The sequence below is a fragment of the Euleptes europaea genome, chromosome 3, assembly GCF_029931775.1.
Source record: "Euleptes europaea isolate rEulEur1 chromosome 3, rEulEur1.hap1, whole genome shotgun sequence".
Classification (NCBI taxonomy): domain Eukaryota; kingdom Metazoa; phylum Chordata; class Lepidosauria; order Squamata; family Sphaerodactylidae; genus Euleptes; species Euleptes europaea.
In genome coordinates this window covers 16258370-16277797 of record NC_079314.1, presented here as the reverse complement: position 1 = coordinate 16277797, position 19428 = coordinate 16258370, and the positions used below count along the sequence as shown (strand labels likewise).

Sequence of the window (19428 nt, the reverse complement as noted above, 5' to 3'; positions counted from 1 at the left end):
AAACACAGGCAGGATGCTGCTGCAGTCATCTTGTTTGTGGCTTCCTAGGGCCACTTGTTTGGCCACTGTGGGAACAAACTGCTAGACTTGATGGGCCTTGGTCTGATCCAGCACGGCCTTTCTTATGTTCTTATGAGATTCCTATGCTAGAAGGTCCCACGTTCCTTCCACCAGGCCTCATTGATCCGTACAACACCACATCGGCAATACTTTGTTCTGATTTGATTTTTTTTCCTCACTACAACTTTCGTTTCTACTGAAGGAAGGTAGTGATCCCACAAATTGGCTGATTGGGCAATATGGTTGTAATCCGGATTAGTGTCCTTGAAGACCACATAGTCTAATTTGATGGGCTGCAGGTCTGACTGACACACTTTTGATCACCTCCAAAGGACTAAGAATTTCATATTATCAGGGCCTGGTTTCTCCGTTGCATCACAGGAGATGTTGTGAGGATGCACAACAGGAAGAGGATCAGGCATTCTTCAGTCCCACGGGAAGGTAGTATTCATGCCCTGCATGTTCTCCCAATAAACACGGTCAAAGTGTTCATTCTGTGCCTCTGTCAGGTGGTTCTTCCAGTCCCCGGAGATCCCTAAGACAACATGCAAGGGTAAGCAGGAGGAAGAAACACATGCACAGCAATGAATATCTTCCTCCTTGAGTATCTGCTCACATGTGTTGCTGTCTGAGTGCCCCTGAAAATTCGATTCAAACATGCTGATTCTGACATGGTCCAGCCCCTGTTCCCTATGACCCGGCCCACATCTATGGCCCTTCTGGGACTGCAAAGTTTGGTCACTCGAGTGCTACCTGAGCTCTGCAATTGAATGCACACATGCCACACTGGATCCCCTCTGAGGCTCCTCTTTTACCTTTCCTCAGCAGCTTCCCTTTCTTGTGGTCCATGAAATGATCTGGCACCTGGGAGAAATTGGACATCTTGTTATCCTTCATCTTCTGGAAAGAGGCATATTCCACCACAGAGTCAATTTGCTGGCTACTGAGCTCCTTCCCAAGAAAGTGACAGATCTTCTCCACACAGCCTCGCAGGTCCTGTGGATGACACCGGTAGATAACAGAGTGTCTGAATATAAACTCAGGTATTGCACGACCACACGGGAGATCTGCACCCCAACATTCAGCATTCATCAGCAATCGATCCCACGTTTCAGGATGTCCCATTCTTTCTATTTGAACATCAACAGACCTTGTCCATTAATACAATAGTCATCAAATCATTAGTTTACACTATTCAACATCCTGGAGCTAGTCTCAATGGGTACATTTTAAAAAAAAAATCTTTGCAGTGTCACATACATTGTCTCCAGCAAGAAAAGGTAACCAGAACTTCTTGCTCAACTGTCTGGTGCAGTACAGTAGCTCAAAATGGAAAAAAAAATTATTTCCTCTATTAACTCCTTTATACTAAGTACAAAATAACAAAGCTTCTAAGCAGTGGTTCCCAACGTGGATCACATGCCCCACAGGGGGGCAATTAGATTTTTAAGGGGGGCAATTTGAGAATGAGTTATTAACAGTGGATTTTTTTGCACTTCTTATGGTTCTAGGGGCCTCATATACAGTATATAATATATTGTGACATACACGTTTTTAAAATTAAAATCAGAATGTACACGGCAGTCAGCTGGTGACAATGTCATGGGGGAGCATTGGGATTTTAGAGATGCTTAGGTGGGGCATGGCCAAAAAAAATGTTTGGAACCACTGTTCTAGAGCTACAGCTTTTCTTTCTTTCTGTCTTCTTTCACAGAGTAGACTCCAGAGTAGATTCCTCAAGACCTATTGTTCCTTCTTCCTGCAGCTTCTTCTGGCCAAACTTGTGCAGTGTTTCCCATGAGCTCCAACAGAACTACCCCTCCTGAGGGCTAATAAGGAATGTAATTAAAACTGCCTCCTTGGTTCTCTCTGTTGTAGCATCCAAAGAGCTCAGTGTCCATCCCCTCTTCTTCTCTGTCCATCGCCTGCTTCTCCCTCCTGCCCAGCATCTCTCAGCAGGCTTCTTGTAAGACATTTGGGAGATTTAGGAGAGGTATAGGTGACTGAAAAATAATAAATTGACCTCAGATGTCCTGGAACTCCTTTTGGTGGTGAAAAATACCATCAGGTCTCAGCCATCTTATAGCAACCCCATAGTGTTTTCAAAGCAAGAGACGTAGGCCTTTTATGCATGGCTGTTTCCCTTGTGATCACCCTCCCCGCCCCCCGCATGGTTACTTTGGGCCCTTTTTTTGATTATGCATGCATTTTCCAAATTTTAGAGGTTGCCTCACTCTCCCCGCGTGTTCCCCCCACGTTTTCTGGATGCTGTTTAGCCAGCATCTAGAAAACGCGGGGGAAACGTGCGGAAACACATGGAGAGAGCAAAGTAACCTCTGAAGGTAAGAAAATGCATGCACAATCAAAACAAAGCCGCAAAGTAGTCAGGTATCAGGCTAGCCTGGGTCAGGGGTCAGCAAACTCATTAGTCAAAAGAGCCAAATATCAACAGTACAACGACTGAGATTTCTTTTGAGAGCCAAATTTCTTAAACTTAAATTATATAGGTAGGTACACTGTTTATTAATTTAATAAACTTTAATTAAAGTTTTGTCTTAATTAAACTATAGGTATACTGAATAAAACTTGATATCATACTTAATAGTGATCTTATTTATTGATAAAAATTAAATTGTAAGTCCCTGCCATTTCCCCCTCCCCGTCCGGAGTCCTCATCTGGAGGCCTGGTCTACCGCCATAAAAGCCTATTGGTAGACCTGGCCTCCGGCTGAGTCCCATTGGGAGGCCAGGTCTACCCATTGGCTTTCTTGGCAGTAGACCTGGCCTCCGGAGGCCCATAGAAGCCAATTGGTAGACCTGGCCTCTGAAGGGGGACTTCCCCCCCCCTCGGAGTCCAGGTCTACCGCCAAGAAAGCCAGTGGGTAGACATGGCCCCCCAATGGGACTCAGCTGGAGGCCAGGTCTACCAAAGGAAGCCCGCCCCCCCAACAGCTGATAGGCGGGGGGCGGGCCAGGAACCGCCAAGCCGCCCGCCCAGCAATCACGCGGCTAGAGGGGAGGGGAGGCTTTAGCCTCCCAACCATTGAGGGCAAGGGAAAGGGGGACCCGGCCATTCTCCACGGAGGGGGGGGGGAGAGACAGCGCGCCCGCTCGCCTGCTCTCTCGTGGTTGCTCTCTCTCTCTCTCAGGCGCGCCGGCTCCGCAGCCCGGCTGCCAGTGTGAGCGGGCGCGAGAACAGGGGCTCCGAACCAAGTTCGGAGAGCCGCACTCAACGGGCCAAAGAGCCGCATGCGGCTCAGGAGCCGCGGTTTGCCGACCCCTGGCCTGGGTGATCCAGGTCAGGGCAGAACTCCATTTCGCAGATTGTAATGACAAAAGCTTGTCTGTATCTGCGAGAGAAACAGTTTTAATAGCAGCAGCAGGAGGGATCATATCTTCTGGGTGACTGCTCAGGTCATCATCTTAGATCCTCCCTCCTTGTATTTTTTTTTTTACTTTTTATTCTTGTAGGGAAGGAACTTGGTTCATCCTTAGAGACACTCAATGCCTGGTGAAAAATATCTGCAAAGAAAAGTTGGCACCATCATCAGGAGAGGTAACTGCATATGCCTGAAAATGGCCAAGGTTGGGACCGTACCTGCAACAGCTCTTCATAAGTGATATAGAAAAAATTGGGGCTTCCTTTCAACTCCATCCAGCCCTTCACATGGTCAAACCAGGAACCATAGATCACTGGGAGAGCAAAGCAAAGGGAGAAAGGGCATGTTATGAGGGAACTACGGCCAGGAAGGATAAGGGGTTACTCTCTCTGCTACTAGTGAGGCTGTGTGGTATTACTGATGAGACTAGATCTGGGGTCCCTCCATATCTTCTCCTCACAAGCTCTGGTCAACCTCCTACATTTGACAGTGGATGGCCTCATTTTGCTACCTTCATGAATGGCAGGAGGCAGCTGTGAGGGTCTGTATGCCTTGGCTTGTATGCTTGTATGCTTCCCACCCACCCCCGGACTCGTAAAAGCAGTTCAGGCCTCTTGACCTTCCTTGGTTCAGGCTCAGTGTGTGACGGGCCCCAGTTGGAATGTCTCTCCCTCTTCCCTCCCTCGCTCTTACTGACTCCCTTGCACCACTGTGGCCTTGGTGGTTGATAGTACTAACAAGCTCTGAGTTCTTTTGATGTTTAGTACCATGCACTATTATCTCGTAGGTTCCCATAATACGCGTTTGACATCTGCTTCCCTGTAGGGGTTATAATTCTGTCTTTGAGAATCTGAATTCACTTGCAACTTTTCCAGTGTAAGACTTGTACTACCTGAAGCTTTCAATAAAGATCCTTGTTTCTGCATGACAGTCTGAGCAAGTGCTTTTATGGAATTTGCACAGGGAGGTCAGGAACTCTCACATTAAGTTGCAAGTCTCTGCCGCGTTGACCTGCTCCTGTACCGTTCCTGGACACCTATGGCAGGCAACGGGAATGACAATGGCAAGCCGGACGACGGCGACCAGAAGGACAACGCTGTACCCAAAAAACCTGACCTATCCACTTCGGAAGGGAAGTCGACTGGGAAGACGCCTAGTGGAGCCGACTCTGGGTCAGGTTTGGGAACAAAGGCCAAGCAAACTCGCTTGGAGAGCTGGCTGGAAACTCCCCGGCATTGGTCGCTCCCGCAGAGAGACGTGCAGTCAAGACGGACTGTACTTCACGGGTCGGGGTTCGAGGACAACCCTGCCCGCAAGGAAGCCCTGCTGCTTCATCAGATGGATGAGGAGCGGCTGCGCTGGCAGACAGAGCGCCAGGATTTACTGGAACGGATGGAGACTATGCAAGCAGTGATGCTGGAGATGGCCGCAGCCATGGATGCACTGAAAGTTCAGACTCCACCCGTGGCTCCACCGGAAGGAGGACAACAGCCACCCGCGACCCCAGCACCTCCCATCCGCCCCGCTCCACCGGCTCGCAGAGATTTGAAAATCACGTATGATGGGTCGAGTGACCAGCTAACGTTTTTCATGGTACAAGTGGACGTTTTTATGCGTGAACAGGCCCGGACCTTTGCTTCAGAAGACTCCCGGGTCCAATACGTCGCTACTCTCCTACAAGGGGAGGCGGCCGCCTGGATGGTACAGCAGTATGAGCTCCGCTCCCCGGTCTTGCGAAGCCTCGATGACTTCATGGTCGCCCTTCGACACCGCTTCGAGGACCCGCATTTGGGTGAGCGAGCAAAGACTGCCTTGCAACAACTGCGCCAAGGGACTAAGACGGTCGCGCAGTATGCGAGCGAGTTCCAGTTGCTCTCAAGCCGCATTTTGGACTGGAGTGAAGCTACCCGGGTGCAGTGTTTCCGCGAAGGGTTGAACCCGGAATTGCAACACTGGGCTTTCATGCAGGGCAACCCTCCTGATGTTGAAGGTTGGGTTCGCCATGCTGCCGACATCGAAAACCGAAAGCAACTGCTGCTCCTGTCCCGACAACGCACCGGGCGAGAGACCAAGACCCGTGGAGACAGACCTGGCGGCCCAAAGGACTCTCGGCCTCCCTCGGGGGGGGACCCTCCATGGCCGAACGCCGCAGGCGCTTTGAGAGCGGGGTCTGTCTCGTTTGCGGGGGAAAAGGACACTTTGCTTCTCAATGTCCCTCACGACCCGGACGTCCGGGACCGACTCGACCGGCTACGTCCGAACCTGAGAAGCCCCCTCCCGAGGGGCAACCTCGCTGCCGGAGCGGCGCACCGACACCAAGCCGACGCAACGCACCCTCAGCCTTGCAAGCACGCTCCGAGGTCGCAGCTCCGGATTCTACCGGCCCGTCGGGGTCACGGATTACAAATGAAGCCTTTGACTCATCGGAGTCACGGATTACAAATACCGCAACTGCTTCCTCCAGCGAGGAGGAGGACTGGGACCTGCCGGCAAAAAACGCCGTCGGTCTGCTGTAAGGGGGGCTCCTCGGCAGACCGCTCCGAACGTTGTGCAAGGAGCTCCACTAATGGTAAGCGCTCAAGAAGACAATGTGTATGTAAAGGTCAAACTCTCACTACCAAAAGGGGGGCCCACGTTAGAATTCACGGCCCTAGTAGACTCGGGTTGTGCCCGCACCATGATGAGTGAAGAGGCTGCCCAACTGTTGCACGTTAAGCGGAAGCGGTTACCCGAACCCATCTGCTTTTTCCAAATGGATGGCAGTGACTTTAAAAAGGGACCCGTAACCCACCGCACTGCAGCAGTCATCATGGCTATAGGGGAGCATTGGGAGCGCCTTTATTTTACCATTGCCCCCATCGTCGCACCTATTGTGTTAGGGATGAATTGGTTGCTGGGACACAATCCCACCATAAACTGGGTTGAGCGGACGCTCACCTTTCCCCGCAACCCGTGCGAACTTCATGATAGAGACCGAATACTGCACTCCCCCGCAGCCGCCCTCGTAGGGGCCCCTTCCGCCGGGACTCCGCCACCCCAGCTCCCCAACGAGTATTCCCAGTTTGCCGATGTGTTTGACATGCGAGAATGCGACGAGTTACCCCCCCACCGAGAGACGGACTGTGCCATTGAGATAGTGGGAGATGGCAAATTGTCCAAAGGGAAGGTTTACCCCATGAGTCCAAATGAAAAGGCAGTGTTGCGGGAGTATTTGGACACCAATTTGGCGCGGGGTTTCATTCGCCCGTCTAAAGCTCCGTACTCGGCCCCCGCCTTCTTTGTCAAGAAAAAGACGGGAGATTTGCGACTGTGTATTGACTTTCGTAGACTGAATGCTGTCACTCAGTCTAATGCATACCCCCTCCCTCTCATTCCAGACCTTCTCGCACAATTGAAAGAGGGGCGAATCTTCACCAAATTGGATTTGATGGAGGCCTACCACCGAGTCCGCATACGGGAAGGGGACGAACCAAAGACTGCCTTTTCCAGTTGTTTTGGAATGTTTGAGTATTTAGTGATGCCGTTCGGACTTTCGGGGGCTCCGAGTGTCTTCATGCAATTGATTAATGAAGTGCTTCATGATTTATTGTTTCGCGGAGTGGTGGTTTTCTTGGACGATATTCTCATTTATACGAAAACCATGGAGGAGCATGTACAATTGGTGCGGGAAGTGCTGCAGCGGTTGCGTGAGCACAAACTGTTTGCCAAGGTTTCTAAATGTGATTTTCACCAACCCTCCATCACCTTCTTGGGGTACGTGATTTCCCATCAAGACTTAGAAATGGACCCCGAAAAGGTTGGGGCGGTAATGGAATGGGACCCCCCCACCACGCGCAGACATTTGCAGCAATTTTTGGGCTTTGCTAACTTTTACCGGAACTTCATCCCCAATTTTGCCCAAGTAGCGCTCCCTCTCACTTCACTCCTACGCACGAAAGGGAAGGGAGCGGGAGCCGCCTTGCCCTCGGCTCGGTTGCAATGGACTTCGGACTGCCAGCAGGCTTTCGATACGCTCAAGCTGCTTTTTTCGTCCGAACCCGTCCTTGCACACCCAGATTGTGAAAAACCTTTCGTAGTCCAGGTCGATGCCTCTTATGTAGCCATGGGGGGGGGCTCTCTTGCAACGGGACAAAAACGGTCAACTGAAACCCTGTGCCTACTTTTCTAAAAAATTCTCCCAATCCGAAATCAACTGGGCCATTTGGGAGAAAGAAGCCGCTGCGGTTAAACACGCCCTCACTATTTGGAGACATTTTTTGGAAGGGGCAGAGATCCCTTTTGAGGTTTGCACCGATCACAAGAATCTTGAGGCTCTAAAGGGGGCTAGGAAGCTCACCGCGAAACAGATTCGGTGGGCACAGTTTTTTGCCAAGTTCCGCTTTGTCCTGAAACATGTGCCAGGAAAGGACAATGCGTTGGCGGATGCTCTTTCCAGGCTTCCCCAGTACCGTAATGACTTTGACCGTCCAGTAGATTCCTTGTTTACCCCTGAACAGAGGGGGGAGGTTTCGGGACTTGCTGTGACCACCCGATCCCAATCCCACCGTCAGGACGTTCCCCCCCCCTTAAGGGAATCCCGGAGGCGTTTCAACAGCGGCTCCGGGACGCTTCTCAGAGGGAAGCGGATTTGCAGGTCCTCCCCGCAAATCTCGACCGACAGGGCTCCTTGTGGCTGCAGGGGGGTAAGCCTTACGTCCCCGAGGCGCTCCGAAAAGAGGTGTTCACGGGGCCAAACTTGCGGGGCATTTTGGGTTTGTAAAAACTTTGCATTTATTGCGGCGTCAATTTTGGTGGCCAGGTATGAGGGCCGATGTGGAGCTGTACGTGCGCAGCTGCCCCATTTGCGCCACAGCCAAGAAACGGATGGGGAAGCCCCCCGGACTCTTGAAGCCTCTAGAAAGCCCGACCATGCCCTGGGAAGTGATAGCCATGGATTTCATCACGGATTTACCCCCAAGTCGGGGGAAGACTGTACTGTGGGTAATAACAGACTTATTTTCCAAACAGGTTCATTTTGTTCCTTGTGCAGGACTACCGTCAGCCCAGAAGTTGGCTAAACTATTTATCAATCACGTGGTGAAGCATCATTCGATCCCGAGGAAGGTCCTCTCCGACAAAGGGGCTCAGTTCGTAGCCAAATTCTGGAGGGCCTTCCTAAAAGTCATGGGGGTGGAAGAACAGGGTCTCTCTTCAGCCTATCACCCCCAAACCGATGGTCAGACCGAACGAGTCAATGCTGTAGTAGAATGCTATCTAAGGTGTTATGTCAATTACCACCAGGACGATTGGGTGGACCTACTGCCTTTTGCTGAATATGCCTACAATAACGCCCCCCATTCCTCCACAGGTTTCAGTCCTTTTCATGTGGTGTATGGAAAGGACTTTGGACCCTTTGGCTCTCCTAACATCACTCCGGAGCTTGAGGGGGTGCAGGAGATCCAGGATTGGGTTCAAGTAGTGCAGACCACTTGGCCCTGGCTGCAAAAGAACTTAGAGAGGGCCAAGCGCAAGTACAAAGACCAGGCCGATAAACAACGGTCTCCGGGATGGGAACTCAAAGTGGGAGGGCAGGTATACCTTTCCACCAAGAACCTACGGTCGCTTCGACCTAGTAAAAAGCTTAGTGACAAGTATGTAGGTCCTTTCCCCATCACCCGGGTGATCAATGACGTCACGGTTGAATTGGAACTCCCCAAGTCTCTTCGTGGGGTGCATCTGGTGTTCCATATCAGCCTACTGAAGCCGTACGTTGCTGCCCCTCAGTTCCACCCCCTCCCCAAGGCAGAAATTCCTACAGTGGTGGGAGGGGAATCGTATCTTGAAGTTTCTAAGGTGTTGGACTCTAAACTGAAAAAGGGAAAACTGTTCTATTTGATACGCTGGAAGCATCTGGGCTTTGCCCAGGATGAGTGGGTGGCTGCTCCCCATGTGGCGGCTCCCCATCTGGTTCGAGAATTTCATTCTGCCTATCCCGACAAGCCTCGTCCGCCCGGACTCGGGGAAGGGGGGCCTTAAGGGGGGCAGAATGTGAGGGTCTGTATGCCTTGGCTTGTATGCTTGTATGCTTCCCACCCACCCCCGGACTCGTAAAAGCAGTTCAGGCCTCTTGACCTTCCTTGGTTCAGGCTCAGTGTGTGACGGGCCCCAGTTGGAATGTCTCTCCCTCTTCCCTCCCTCGCTCTTACTGACTCCCTTGCACCACTGTGGCCTTGGTGGTTGATAGTACTAACAAGCTCTGAGTTCTTTTGATGTTTAGTACCATGCACTATTATCTCGTAGGTTCCCATAATACGAGTTTGACATCTGCTTCCCTGTAGGGGTTATAATTCTGTCTTTGAGAATCTGAATTCACTTGCAACTTTTCCAGTGTAAGACTTGTACTACCTGAAGCTTTCAATAAAGATCCTTGTTTCTGCATGACAGTCTGAGCAAGTGCTTTTATGGAATTTGCACAGGGAGGTCAGGAACTCTCACAGCAGCCACCTTAGTATTAGTTTTAATGACAAAAAAAGAGCACATTCTCAGAATGGTGACAGCAAATTCCTGGTTTCCCAAGATTCCCTGAGGAAAGCCCATGGCAGTCAAGCAATATTCTCCAGAACTGTTGTCTGTGGCTTCTCGCTCAAGGAAAGGGAACATTACCTTAAGCTCCTCTGAGAAACAGTGGAATACAAATGTGATTGATTAACAAAATAATAGGACTTTCTCAAAGCACACCCCAAGACTTTCTGAGGGAAGTCTTGACAGTGAAACTGTAAGGATAATCTTCTAGGAAATGCTGGCTTCTATTCTTGACTGAAGGAGGGTTTGCATGTGGTGAATTAAAGACAATTTCCCAGTTTCCATACCATTCCCACTCAGGAACTTGTCCAGGAACTCTTCCAGGCTCCCAGGATCCTTAAGTGTTTGTATGATCATGGAGAAATGGTAAAATGAGACCAGCACATCTTTGGGATTACGCAAGGTGTAGATAACCTGTGGCAGAGGTAGGAATGCTAATTAGGGAGGCCGAAATCGCTCTTATATACATGCACACGCACATTTTGAAACATGGCCATTTTTTTTCCTCAGGAGCACCATTATAGGTTATGGTTGGTGTAAAAATTAAAGTTCTTGGAGTGCATTTTTTTACCTCTCTGGAAGTCTCAAAACTGTGTGGTGAAATAAACTGTTTTTCAATATAATATCAACTATATTCAAAAACAGCTATTCACCCGTCCTGTGATTCTTGCTGTTTCCTATTGATATTCTCTTGGCCTTTCCCAATATAATCTGGACAGTTGACCCTGGGGGTAGTTAAGAGTTGAAAATAATTTGCTGGAGGAAATGCACAGCTCCTCCAAGCTCTTCCTTATTTGCCAAAAGCCAAGTGAATATTATCACAAGCGGGGGACCTGCCATTAACAAACAGGGGAGGAAAACCTCTACCCTTATGCTGCCCCCCCCTATTTTCTCCCTTCTTCCCTCCCTACATCTCTCCCCAACATTCCCACTGCCTTCTCTTCATCTGTCTCCTCCCCTCTTCCCCGTCTCCATTCCTTTCTGCTACTCCCACATCATTTCCCCACTACAATCTTTGCAACTGCTGCTGCTACTGCAGCTTCTTTCTCTATCATGCTACTTTACACTGATGTATTGTTTTTTGGGTTTGCCAGCCACCTTCATAAAGGTGGCTGAGATTTTTCAACATAGCATCATGACATCTTGGAGGGTTTTGTTCTTTAATAACTCGTACAGGTTAGGTTGTTGCTTTTTTCCAACTTCATCTCTGTTTTTCTTTTGCAGATTTTTCTATATGATCCTCTTGATTGACAGAATTACCCCTGCCGCCGCCCCCCCCCCCCGAGCGCGCACACACGCAATCTAGACATGGCCCTATTGTATGGAATTTTTGATCTGCACTCTGGGGCCTTGTTCATAATATGTTGATTTTTCAGTTTCTAGTGGTGCAGAGTGGTAAACTGCAGTACTGCAGTCCAAGCTCTGCTCACGACCTGAGTTTGATCGCGACAGAAGTCAGTTTCAGGTAGCTGGCTCAAGGTTAACTCAGCCTTCCATCCTTCGGAGGTCGGTAAAATGAGTACCCAGCTTGCTGGGGGTAAAGGAAAGATGGCTGGGGAAGGCACTGGCAAACCACCCCGCAAATAAAGTCTGCCTAGTAAACGTCGGGATGTGACGTCACCCCATGGGTCAGGAATGACCCGGTGCTTGCACAGGGGACCTTTACCTTTACCTTTAGTGCAACTTGAAGTTTACTTTAGTAAGACTGGGGGAGGCAGGCAGCATGTAAAAGTGCTCAATGTTAAGATGGTTCAAACTTTACAGTTTGCTTAAGGTTTGGAAGTAAACTTTGAAATGATCAAATTTTCAGTGAGCGTTAACGCATGGCTGTCCTGCGATTCTCCCGCAAATGTAGAGAATCTCTGCAGTCTACATGTATGGTCATCTCCCGCCCATGTGATCAATTCACCTCCTTCCGGAATGTTATGGTTTCCAATACATTTATGGTTAAAGGTGTAGATTATTGACAAACTGCAGCCTAGATCTAAAGTCCAAGTTAAAATTTAAAGTTTCAAAACTGAGCCTGCAAATAGAGACAGACACTTGAGAAAAACAAGTTGTTTGTGAGCCAGGATGTTAAACCACAAAAACAACAAAACAAGGTCAGACATTGTATAGCTTGATGAAGGATACTGTTAATACCATGCAGTGGAAAACAAGTTTGTCTGTTTTCATGGTTTTTCTTGCTTTCCAGTCACAATGTGAATAACAAGTTTATTTGTCTTTTGTGGTTAGTAAGCCTTGAAGATGAAAGTGTGAGAATGGAAAGTTATTTTGAGAAAAAAATATGTTTTGGTTATTTCTATGACATCTGTTTGTCTGATATAAGATCAAAGTTTGGGAAAGATGTTCGTTAAAGGGATGTTTTGTCTTTTTATACATTTTTTAAAATAAATTTTATTGGTTTTTAAAACTATAAATTCTTCATAATTTTAACAACAATTTAGAACTAATATCAAAATCACGATTACATCAATTGTTGTCTTGATTACAAGTAAACATAAAAGAAACAAATTGACTTCCCCACCACCTCCGTCTACCTCTTAATAAAGTATTACAATCCATCGTTAATATATTCTGATCCTAACATTAATCTCATTATAAAGTTTCATATCATATAAAGTTTTACATTCTGGATCAGAGTAAAGAGTGACTTTCCATTTTTCTCAAATCTTATACATTTTCACAGTAATTCATCCAAGCCTCCCATTTTCCCATAAATTGTTAATTATCTCTTTGATTTAATATATCGTATTAATTTCTCCCTCTCCATCAGCTCTAACATTTTAATAATCCAATCCCTTTTTTCTGAAACATTCGTCCCTTTCCATTTGGCTGCATAAGATGATCTTGCAGCCATTGTAACGTGAGTTTAGAAATATCCTTTGAATTTAAATGTCATTCAAGATCATACCAAATAACATCATCTCCAATGTTTTAAAAATAGTTTTCTATATAATCAATCTTATTTCATTATAAATCTGATTACATAATCCCGACATGATGTCTAAATCTTAACCACTACACCGTAAATAGCCATGCCACCCATCCAAACTGTCAAAGCCTTCCAAATCCAACAGTCATATTTAAACCAGTCCTTTAGGCATGGTCTAATATTTCCTTCTGCATTTTAAGTAGGTCAGACAGATGCAGGAACAGGATCTCTTTATTCTCTCTCATCTCTTCAGGCAGGTTGCGTAAACAAAAGTAATTTTCTCTGACCATCATTTCCATCATGGCTTCAATCTGTTTTTCTTGACCTTCTATCTTCTTCTTTATTCCCTTACATCCTTCCATAACTTTTTCAACTGAAAAGTCCATTGCTTGCTTGTCTGTTTTCACAGGCACGGGAAGGTTACGTTCTTGATCTTCTATCTTCTTCTTTGTGTCCTTGTGTTCTTCCATAACTTTTTTGACAGAAGAATCCGTTACTTGCATGTCTGTATTGGTAGTCATCATTTGAGCCTTAACATCTTTTATGTCTTCTGTAACCAAATCCAACTTCTGATTAAATATTTGTGATGATTGGTCAAGAGTAGTCATCACTGAAATCAGTTGAGCCATCTGTGTTGATATCTGTTTTAATTGTTTAACTGTCGCCTCAGATTGTTTGGCTAACATGTCCTGCACTTTTTTTTTCCATGGTAAAGTTCGGTAAAGTTTCCTTTGATTTCATAAAGGCAGGGCTATGTAATGAACCGGAACAGGGACGAGTTCCAGACATTTACATAAACAACTAAGCTGAAAAATTGATGGTCATCTGGCAGGAATCCATTACATGTAATTAATAGAGAATGTTTCATTGACCAGCTTAAATATTTTTTCGGGTTGAAGAGATTAATATTTAGCCTTCAAATAACTTTTTAAAATTAACAGTGCCAACAAGTTTTACCAGACGCTCTAGGTCGGCAAAACCAGGAAGTATTCCAGAAGTTACCTCGTCGCGGACCTTCTATTGTCTCTTCTCTATGGTTGTTACCTTCAGGAATGATTTTAATGTAGCACGAGTAAGACAAATTTCCAGTCCTACAACCTGCTTCCTGTTGATTTGCTTGCCGAACAATAGAGAGGGATAGTAGATGAAGCGCAGAGTCCTTCGGTCTAAGATATCCCCATCGTTGTAAAACATGGCTGGAGGACTCTTTTTACACTGGACAAGTTCTCAAAAGTTTCTCCCTCCCCTTCCTTTAAGAACGCGTCGGATTGGCAGATCTTGTCAATCATTCAAGCTCGTTGTTTTAGTTTAAGCTGATCAGTTTGATAAGGTTCCTGCTGCTTTATCTGATGGATCTCATACAGCAAAGTCATCCAATTCAGTTAAGGGAGGAACGAGGTTACCAAGAATGTTTTCTTCTACCCCCGTTATTCGATAATGCCAGTGAAAAATGAAAGATTCTTATCAACTCACTTGGGCATCTGGAGGTGAGGTTCTAATCTTAATGTAGTCCTTATGATGTTTATAAGGTGGTGGAGGGTAGAGTCTAATGCCGAAGTTGCGCTCTGGTGATTTTAATCCCTTGGTGCCCGCGGGACCAGCATCTAAATCTCCGGGGGACTTAATAAAGCTCCCTCGGAGTATTTAGGAGATCAAACTTCATAGATGGCTGCAGGGAATTCCTGCTTCCCAGCCCACTTGCAAGGGCTGGGTTGGGGTGCAATAAATCACCCCAAATTAGACGCAAACTTGGATTCCCCCCAGGAGCCCCTGGGAGAACGTGGCACTCAGCCCAGCGTCACCACCAGAAGTCCTTCTTTTTATACATTTTGATGTCTGGGAATTTGACAAGAATTTCATAACAATTTATTGCTGATTCTCATTGGTTCTCATAGCCAAAAGCATATAAAGGGGCTTGAGATGGTGAGAGGTTGGATATTTTTGGCCAGGCAGGCTGGCATGCTGTCAGTCTGAGAATTATCCCTGGCATGACATATTCAAGGGTATGTAACTTGACGGCATTTTTTCATTGTAATTTTTACTGTATTTCAGATCTGTGTTATTTTATTAGAATCTGTTAGATTTTTTTCATGTAATCTATTTTTCATATATATTAGTGAGGTTTTTTTAGTTTTTCACATTTTTATTAGTATTATTGAAGCTTTTACAAAAAAATGATTTTTTTGAACATTCAAAGTTGTGTAATTGCTTGAGGTGGCTAGTTAAGTAAGATAAAGTATTTTTTTAGTGAAATACAAGATCTAAAAACTTAGCCACTTATCACAGCAGTTGATCTGCTTCAGGAACTTCCCCAGGTTTTCCAATTCCTGGGTTGTCTCAATTTACAATTAAGGTCTGCGGCAGTTCCAAGTGCTTACTGGTGCGTTTCAGCATCCAGGTCAACTCCATGCTGGGAGATAGCCCTGGCTCCGACAGCAACAGCAGCGGCAACTTTCTGCCCCCTGGAACCTGCACCTCTCACTCTCTTGCCCCCCATCACTCTGATGCCTCCACCTGTCAGAGACAGAACCGCTTCCACTCGCCCCTGGCTTCCCCTTGTTTCCACCCAGGGGACAGTGGGGCGGAGGAGTGTAGAGCAGCAGCGGCTCCTTCTATCAGTCGCTGCCACCTCCACCCACCACCAGCTTCCCCTTGCCTCTACCCAGGGTATGGTGGTGTGGAGACGTGCAGAGCAGTGGTGGCTCCTACTGGCACTCCTTCGAACCATGCATTAGGTTTTTAGAATGCGGGATCAAAAAACGTAAGAGTGAATAGATACTAAACAAATGAACTGAGCGATGCGTTAACGGCCACAGTCAGAATTCTTCTCTTTTTTGCTATTTTGAAGATGTCTGAAAAGTTGATTCTGCTCTTTGGTAATAGTTCAAGAAGTCTACAACACATGGCTTCTGTGAGAGGATGATGAACCACAAACCAGCGGGGGGGGGGGAGGTACCATTGGAGAGCTTCCCATGAGGGTAAGCTCTGATAATACAAAGGGATTGTGATTTCTGCTCACCCAAAATCACAGCAACCATTTAGGGGGCTTCCTATGATTCTCATCCAGTATGCACAACCTCCTATGCATTGTGCATTCTGATGGGGGCTCAGACAGGCTTTGTGTGTGAGTGTGTGTGTGATTGTGTTCTAGGTCTGCTGTGCATTCATGAGAGCTTGTGTGTGAGGAATGGTGGCAGTGCAAATTGCCCATTTCTTACCTTGGCTTTGGTTTGCAGAAAGGACTTTGGGAAAAGCTGAAATGGAACATGACTATTCAAGAGCCGGGGTGGAGGATTTTTCAAGGCTCTCTGCAGGCCACCATTAGTCTCAATCCAAGGAGATCGATCCCACACTAGTGTGCTGTGCGTCCACGTGGGGTCCCCTTTCTGCGAGATCAAGCCCAAGATCTCTGACATCCAATTGGTGCCTAGGAGAGAGAGTCCATCAGTCATGAGAGTGCCTCTTCTTCCCAAGCTGCCTTTCTTCTGCCAGGGATATTTTTCGCCCATGCAGTGGTAGAACCATAAGAACTGGATTGTATAGTTTGAACAACTAGATAATCTAATAACACAATTCCCTGGTCAGTTCAATATGCAGAAGTCACTCGGGATTGATCCTTCATCTGAGGATTGGCGAGGTTTTCACGAGGTGGCAAAACATTTGCCAGTAAATTGTCTCAAGGAAGCGAGCTTAAAAAAATCAGCAGTTTTCAGTTGTTTGTACCACACAACCCCTACCCCAAATTTGTTCAGCAATGTGTGTCACTTGTTGGGGGGGGGGTGAGTGAAATCTCTTTTTTTTTTCAAACTACGAAATGAGGTATCTTCCAAAGCAAGAACTACAATTGGTTCCCTTTACTTGGTAGCAATATTTTACTTTGTAGCAATATTTATCTTTTTCTGTACCTAGTACAGTCTAGTGTCTTTTCCTTCCATGCCAGGGATTCTTTTTCCCATTGGAAGTGGCTTTTACACCAGCTATTGCTACAGCATAGAACTAAACATCTTATTTCTTGGAACACATAATTCACTGAATCTCATGAGTCTCCTACAGATTATGGATTTTGGGCAGGGCCTCTGAATAACTTTCCCTGATTCTGTCTAATCAAAACCTCACTCACTATGTAAATAGTAAGTTGGATCCAGAGTAAATTTTCTCTTAGTGGAAAAGAACTTTCCTGCCTCCCATCCCACTTCAGACCACTGATGTCCATCAAGTATTGGCTCCTGGGGGATAGGAACCTTAAGGAAAGACATGGGGGGTCTGCAGTGGAAAGGGGAATCATGGAAATTGCCGGCTGTGTCTGAAGCCCACCCAGTACGTACATCTTATAAAATCCACATATTAAGATATTTATAAATTATGCCTGTAAATGTGACAACAGTGTATGGCGTTTCAAGAATGCTTTCCTGAGAGCCGTCTTGGAGTAATTTCCCTAAGATAATGTGGATTCCATATGTGTGTGTCAAGTCACTTCCAACTCATGGTGACCCTCCAAAATGTCCTATCTTTGACAGCCTTGCTCAGATCTTGCAACTCGAGGAATGACTTATATTAATTTTATTTTACTTTAACTTTTATCCTTTTATATGCTGCAAATTGTACTATGCCAATAAAGGTATTTGAAATTTGTATGAAATTTGATTTATTGAGTAAATCCATTTCTTGTTGGGTCTTCCTCTTTTCCTGCTGCTTTTCCTAGCATGACTGTCTTTTCTAGTGATTCTTGCTTTGTCATAATGGGACCAAAATACGATAGCCAGCGGCAGCAACACTTTTCGGGGGGGCCACCCCATGCCTCTTACCCCCCCCCACCTGTGCCTCTCTCTTCCTGCATCAATGCCACACACTCCCAGCTGCTGTCTCGACCCCTTAAAGGTGGTAAAGAAGGAGGAGGAGGCTGCTGGGAGTGTGCGGCGTTGATGCAGGAAGAAGCCACCACCACTCTTCCTCTGATGGTGGGGCTTCAGGCTAGAGGCTGCTGGAAGGAGGGCTGAAACCTCCCAGCTGGTGCTGGGGGGGAGGAGGAGGAAGGTGCAGGAGGGGGGGAGAGAGACAGAGGCATGGGGTGGGGGAGAGAAAGAGAGAGACAGGGTGGAGGAAGCGGAGGAGGGTGCAGGAGGGGAGAGAGCGGAGAGAGTTGCCGCTGCTTCTGCCGCCACCGTCAGAGCCGGGTAGTGGCTTCTACCCAGCGGGGAGTCAACCTGGGCGCAGAAATGCACCGGCGAACACCCGCAGTTGCTCCGTGCTTCAGTTTAAAATCATAATAAAGTCGGACTTGGAAGTCCTGCAGAAGTTCCGAAAGGAGGTGGGCTGATCATGCGGGAGGGAGAGCAGCATGCATGTGGCCTGGGGAGATTCGGAACATTTGCGGGAGAATTGCCGGACAAACCGGCCATGTGTTAACGGCCAGTGATTGCCTTTCTCTGTGTGAGAATCACAAGCAACTCCCACCCCATTAATTTTTTATTCCTACCTGATTTGGGGGAAGCAACATTAATTATATCATCATCCAGGATTTGGAATTCATTTTCCATTTGATTAAGAGTTTCCAATGAATAATCCTTTGGTGGAAATAGGATTCCTTTGTAGGTGATATATTCCACTGATGCCATTGTAAAACTGGAGAGAGAGGGAGAGAGAGAAAAGGAAAAATTACGGGGCTGCAAACTAAGGTTCTGTGCAAAAAGGAGGAAGATCATGAACGATGGAGAGAGAGAGAGAGAGAGAGAGAGAGCGAATTTATTTGCGGCCCTTAGCCAGATGAAACAAGATAAAACAGGAAACATGGATTAAATACTCTTACAAACAAAAAATTACAGTTCGAGTCTTATAACACTTAAAAGGAAAAAATTACAGCCGAGACACATCTGTCAATTGGACTAAGAGACTGTTCTATAGCATCGAATTTTCATTGCTGCCGTGCAAAATTTCACAACCTGAAGAGTGATTGAAGAATTATCCCCTTGTAGGAGTGCCTCAATCCTTTCTCCTGTCCTGTCAGGTCCCATACTCGATAAGAGGGGCTCAATAAACTTTGAACGGGGTAATGTAGAAAAATTGCAGTTCAGGAGGGCATGCTCAATAGTTTCTATGTCCCTTGATTTGCAGGGGCAGAATCTCTCCTCCCGGGGTATCTTCTTAAATTTCCCCTCTAGCATAGCAGACGGTAAGGCTGCACACCTGGCCAGGGTAAAGGCCCTTCTATAATTATTTATCTCTAAATAGTGGAGATAGGCTGCTGGTGCTACGATGTATTTAGAATGGAGGGGTGCCATGAATAGAGGCGCCCTTGCTAAATCTGCTTGTCTCTCAATGTCTTTAATCCTTTGGGTTATAATTAATTTAGCTTGTTCCCACCCTAACTGAAGTAGTGCTAGGGGTGTAAAACCCAAGTTATTTAATTTGTCTTCTATGGCTATCACCCATTTTGACCTAAAGGTGTCACAAAGGATCAGTGGGTGAAGACCCTTAGGGTTGAAGTTAATTTGT

The 19428-nt window shown here is 46.8% G+C and overlaps 1 protein-coding gene across 1 annotated transcript; it reads right to left on the bottom strand.

Moving 5' to 3' along the window:
* Positions 1-485: 485 nt before the first annotated feature.
* On the bottom strand, positions 486-18551 carry LOC130474320 (sulfotransferase 2B1-like). Its single transcript, XM_056845873.1, has 6 exons — positions 18413-18551; positions 16155-16363; positions 10289-10415; positions 3659-3753; positions 876-1056; positions 486-595 (listed from the first exon to the last, which is right to left on the bottom strand). Exons 1-6 carry the CDS (start codon positions 18549-18551, stop codon positions 486-488), a joined length of 861 nt encoding a protein of 286 aa, XP_056701851.1.
* Positions 18552-19428: the final 877 nt, after the last annotated feature.

Coding starts and splice junctions, on each gene's coding strand:
- LOC130474320 (XM_056845873.1), bottom strand. CDS start 18,551: ATGGCATCAGTGGAATATATCACCTACAAAGGAATCCTATTTCCACCA. Junction 3,754..10,288: donor CAAGTTCCTGAGTGGGAATG/GTATGGAAACTG, acceptor TTGCTCTCCCAG/TGATCTATGGTTCCTGGTTT. Junction 596..875: donor AGGGAAGCTGCTGAGGAAAG/GTAAAAGAGGAG, acceptor ATGTTGTCTTAG/GGATCTCCGGGGACTGGAAG.